General features: G+C 34.3%; 1 protein-coding gene across 2 annotated transcripts in view; it reads left to right on the top strand.

Annotated features, from left to right (window-relative positions):
• Positions 1 to 4,781, top strand: part of LOC115219236 (protocadherin-19) — a 395,408-nt gene extending 390,627 nt beyond the window's left edge. For both annotated transcript variants that reach the window (XM_036508615.1, XM_029789376.2), the window contains exon 3: positions 4,470 to 4,781. In XM_036508615.1, the coding sequence (XP_036364508.1) occupies positions 4,470 to 4,481 (12 nt within the window). In that variant the 3' untranslated portion in view covers positions 4,482 to 4,781. The remainder of the gene's footprint in view (positions 1 to 4,469) is intronic.
• Positions 4,782 to 5,441: the final 660 nt, after the last annotated feature.

The following is a 5,441-nucleotide window of genomic DNA, read 5'->3' as shown; positions in this document are numbered from 1 at the left end:
ACCTTTAATCGAGAAAATCGACCCCGGGACTTATTCTTTTGTAAGCCCAGTACTTATTCTATCGGTCTCTTTTGCCGAACCGCTAAGTGACGGGGACATAAACACACCAGCATCGGTTGTCAAGCAATGCTTGGGGGACAAACACATACACGCATATATATATATATATACATATATACGACAGGCTTCTTTCAGTTTCCGTCTACCAAATCCACTCACAAGGCTTTGGTCGGCCCGAGGCTATAGTAGAAGACACTTGCCCAAGGTGCCACGCAGTGGGACTGAACCCGGAACCATGTGGTTGGTAAACAAGCTACTTACCACACAGCCACGATGATGTTTTGGTTTGTTTGTTCAATTGAATTACCTGCTCTTGAATTAACACCCATGTAGATGAGCATTTGACAGTTATTTTCGCTCTTAACGAAATTCTCAGATAGAATCAGCATAACACAGTGTATGATAAAGTTGTACCTTTGAATTACGGTTAAAAATCCATCTTCTACGCAGTTTTCATCAACTCATTTTCACTCATAAAATGTAAGTCAACTTAACCCTTTTGTTACCACATCTCTTTGAAAAATTTCTTAAAGTAACTTTGGCATTAATAAGATGATGTCTTGAGTGAATTTAACATAGGATTTTGACCTTAAAACAGGGCATCTGTATCATAAAATCAAGAGTTGCTTCAGGCAGTTTGGTATCAAAAGGGTTAAAGTTATAGATAATAATATTTCCTGCAAAATTCCATGTGGTAGGAATGATCCCAAGATCTTGTGGTTGTGAAGCAAATTTCTCAAATATTTTATTATTCTGCACCTAAAATAAATAATTGCAAATGATTTTCTGCTTGAAAATTCTAATAGTGTCCTGTCAAAAGAAATCATTAGAAATAGAACTCTGTTATGGTGAAAGCTGATGTTCATTACTTAATATTTATTTTCACATGCTATCAGGGGGTTATATCAGGGGCAAGATTTTATGGCTGGATGCCCTTCTTGTCTCCAACCCTTATTTGTTTTTCAAGAGCAACCAATCATAATGTTGACTTGGAATGTCAACATTGAAATTGGTTTGCTTGGACAGTGGCAACTTGAAATATCAATATCCATGTGCATTTGCATACATCTACACACACACACATATATATCCTTCCCTACTCTAGGCACAAGACCCACAATTTTGTGGGAGGAGGCCAGTCGATTAGAGCGACCCTAGTATGCAACTGGTACTTAATTTATCAACCCAAAAGGATGAAAGGCAAAGTCGACCTCGGCGGAATTTGAACTCAGAATGTAAAGACAGACAAAATACCACTAAGCATTTCACCTGGTGTGCTAACGTTTCTGCTGCCTTCATATAAATATTCTTTATGAAGCATTGGTAAGCTCTGGAATAGTGTACAAGACACTTTGCTAAATTGCCACACAGCAGGAATGATCCTGACACCACATGGTTTAAAAGGAAAATTCTTAACTGCAAGACATTTTTTTTTTTTACAATCATTTTTATTCAATTTTTTCTCATTTTTGATATTAGATTCTATTTTACATGAATTTTCATGAAATTTAAAAAACACATTGCAACTCTTATGACAGGAGTTTAATCTAAAGAATTTGTGTGACTAACAACAATACCATTCTTATATGTTGTCTTGATAATGCAGTCTGAAAAATATGTGAAATCCATAGCTGTGAACTTAATATTATATCATGTCTGAGAGGCATGATACTTTATTTTATAAATTGCAGTTTTATTTAGCTAAAGGGAATAGATGTTACCAGATCTTATGGGAATAAGGTCTGTGATAAATTGATCTCCCATCCTAGTGTTCATTTCTGTGGTGCATTTTACTGCTACTGAATTTCAAAGCTGCAGAATCCGTTTCCTAGAACTCTGTGATTTGTAGAGGCATTTGTCATATCTGATTCTTTTTCTGCCTCTTCTTCATTTTCCACCCTCCTTTCACTCCTTTTATATACCTCTCTCTTGTTCTGTCACCCTCTTTACTTCTCCAACTTCATTTGTCTCTGCCTGTCTGTCAGTTTCTCTCTCTCTCTTTCTCTCTCACTCTAGTTACATCTCTAGGTCTTTATCTCTAACCCAAACATGCATGCACATTGATTTATATATATATATATATATATATATATATATAGCACATGCAGTAACACAAATAGGCACATGTAAAAAAAAATGTATATATATATATATATATATATATATATATATACATGTGAATGAAACCTTGGGCTGCAACATTTAGCCAGCAGACATGAAGGCAAAGAACACATACGCACAAACATGGACACACGTGCACATATACATGCATTGACACATGCGTATAAACACTCACATAAACACATGCATCCACAAGAACACGTTCGCAAACACACACACACAAACACACACACATGCACACACACACACACACACACACCACACACACACACACACACACACAAATGCACATGCATACACAATAACGCACTGGTGTTTCAACTACTTTTTTTTCCTCGACAGAGCGAATCAGATATTTCTGAAAAATCGGGATAATTGCAGGAATTGTTGGAACTCGTGTTTTTGCAAATTGAGGCTATTCATAACACCAAACTGTTAAAGACGATGTTGGAGTGATGCCTATTTTGGTCTGAGTTGACAGGAAAATAATATAACAAATCTTAAATAGGAACACGATGCCACACCTGTAACAAGGGTTTCAATACATGGCATTTAGGTCACCATTCAAGCATCTGGAGTCGCTTGAGATCGTTGCTACTTCATACATGCAATGTTTTTGTGCTATTTTCGATGAAAAGTTGTTTTTACATAATGAGGCTTGATTACGGTTAAAGAAACTTCTTTAGGGAACTAACATAATTTATATCCTTGATATTTGGCAATAGTAACTGCATAGTTCAATATGAGCCAAAAATGGAACCTCAACATGGTCAATCACATTGCAAGAAATAGTAGCTAAATCTGCATTAAACTTCTTCCTAAGGGAAAAACACATTAAATAATGTAATCATTTGATATCTCAAAATAAAAATTGGATTGCCAGAGCTGAAATATTTTTTAATCACAGAGGACATGCCCAACACCTTGCTACCACTGTCTTTATCTCTTTGGATAGGTGGTGGTTGTGGTGGTGATGGTGGTGGTGTTGGTGGTGTTGGTGGTGATTATCACCTTAACAGCATGATAGATGGTTTTGTCCTTCTATCCTACTTCAGCCTCTCAATATTTGGCATAAAATCGCATCTCTTTACTACAGTTCAATTAAAGGGTCTTTTACATTGCATTGCAAATTACTTAGCAACCTCACTGGGATCAGTACCATGAAAAAAAAAAGGTGCCCAGTACATTTTATAAAGTGGTTGATGTTGGGAAAGGCACCCAGCCATAGAAACTGGGCAAGTGCAAACCTACGGACCTTGATACAGATCTTGTTAAACCATTAAACACAAGCCCATATCAATGACAGTGGTTATGTGATGTTGCTGCTGCTAATGATGATGATGAGGATGATGATGATGGCGGTGGTGGTGGTTATGATGATACATCGACTAAAACAACCAACATAACCACAAGGTCCAATATTCAATAATGCAATAGGGATAATGATGTAATAATTTTATATGTTTTCACAATGCCAAATATTTGTAATAGGGTAAACAGGGTTGAATAGATCTCAGTTTACTACTAATACTTATTTTATTTCTACTTTTATTCCCCTGCCAGTGAGAGAAAGAGAGAGAAAGGCAGTGAAGTAGAGGAGAAAAAATTGTAACTAGTAGGATTTGAAATCAGAAGGAAGAGAAATGAAACAGAATATTTCCTTCCTGGTTCGTAACCAGAATCCATATGACACCTGGGGATCCATAAAATAGTAAATTGAGGATCCAGATTAATGTTTTAAGGGTCCATGAAAAGTTTTGCTTTAGGTGTACTTATTGCAAGAAACAGTGAGGTTTCTTCCTCTAACATTTTACAAAGGTCAACTTACACAAATAAATGTATGGAAGACAAAGTAGGAATTTTAAAAGATGTCTATGATGGCTGTACTCTTATCTTCAGGCAATTGCACTGTCTTTTCCTGAATGGCATGACAGTTTTAGAAAATTCTTGAATTTTGAGATTATCTCTCCTTATTTTCTAGAATTTGCATCAGTTGTTATCTAGCAATTGATCTATCTTCTTTGGAAGAAAAAATAATATTAGTGAATAAAGAATTTAGCTTGTATGTTATTTAATATCTTCTTATCTATCTTTCTTAACCAAATCCATGCCATTGACCACCATGTGTTATTTCTTTTAGCTCATTTTCATTTCACATATTTATAATTTCAAATATGTGTATGTTTGTATGCATGTATGTGTATGTATAAATGCATGTGTATGTATGATTAGTCACTGTTTACAGAATTGCTAAATAACTAAATTTTCAAATATATTCTCTTTTCTAGTGCTCAACTTAATCAGCAGAAAAGAATCTCTTGAGTTTTGATGAAAGTAAAAGAGGAAATGCTATCAGATTCTTACCAGGAATCACTGAAGGGAGTTTTACTAATTTGCATAATGCAACAATCAGCACTGAACACTTATCAAGACATGTTTCTTGAGTTTGAGTTGAAATAAATATCAAAACTTTTTTCTATGATATCTAACACTTTGTTGAAAACATTGGAGTAACACCTTCAGAAAACAAAGACAAAAACTGAAAATAAAAAGAAAGAAATACAAAACAAATTAATTACATCCAACACAAATAAAAAAAAAACAATCTTTTTTCACAAGTAAAAGGGAAAAAAAAAGCATTAACAAAAATGGATATTTAAAAATCCAAAATATTAAAATTCAAAAAGAGAAGGAAAGAAAATCCCCCCAAAAAATAATTCCATACCCTTTTAAAATGCAAAGAATCGGCTACAGAAATCTTTGTATTTTAATCTCTGCACACGTCGAGGTGTATTCCACTTCATTAACTACACCTGTTCCACTGATAAACTGTGATACACAAATGAGTTTGAGACCAAGATGGCACCAGCAAAGACATGGCACTCAATGCAATAGCAAAAATTCTTACACAAGAATTAAATGAAAGAAAAAGCTGTTTCGCTAATTACCGAACGGCAGATTCGGCTATTTACCATCATTTTAATAGCAAATCGAAAGTTTCATTTTGGTTTTTTGGTGCAGTAATCAAATACATAAAAACATATCCATTATATATATATATATATATTAAATGTGAGGATAAAATTCTTTTCGTTAAAAAATGTTTTCTCGAAAAATATTTTATCAATGGCCAGCATATTAAAAAATACCTTTAACGGTTAAATTTATAAACAATTCATAAATGAGGGCAAAGGAAAAAAATTCTAATGCCAAATATGCCGAAAAATTGGACATATTGTCCATTAACCATATATATATAT

Source organism: Octopus sinensis, linkage group LG14 (assembly GCF_006345805.1).
Source record: "Octopus sinensis linkage group LG14, ASM634580v1, whole genome shotgun sequence".
Lineage (NCBI taxonomy): Eukaryota > Metazoa > Mollusca > Cephalopoda > Octopoda > Octopodidae > Octopus > Octopus sinensis.
Note: the sequence above shows the minus strand (reverse complement) of the source record. Positions and strands in the feature narration are given on the sequence as shown.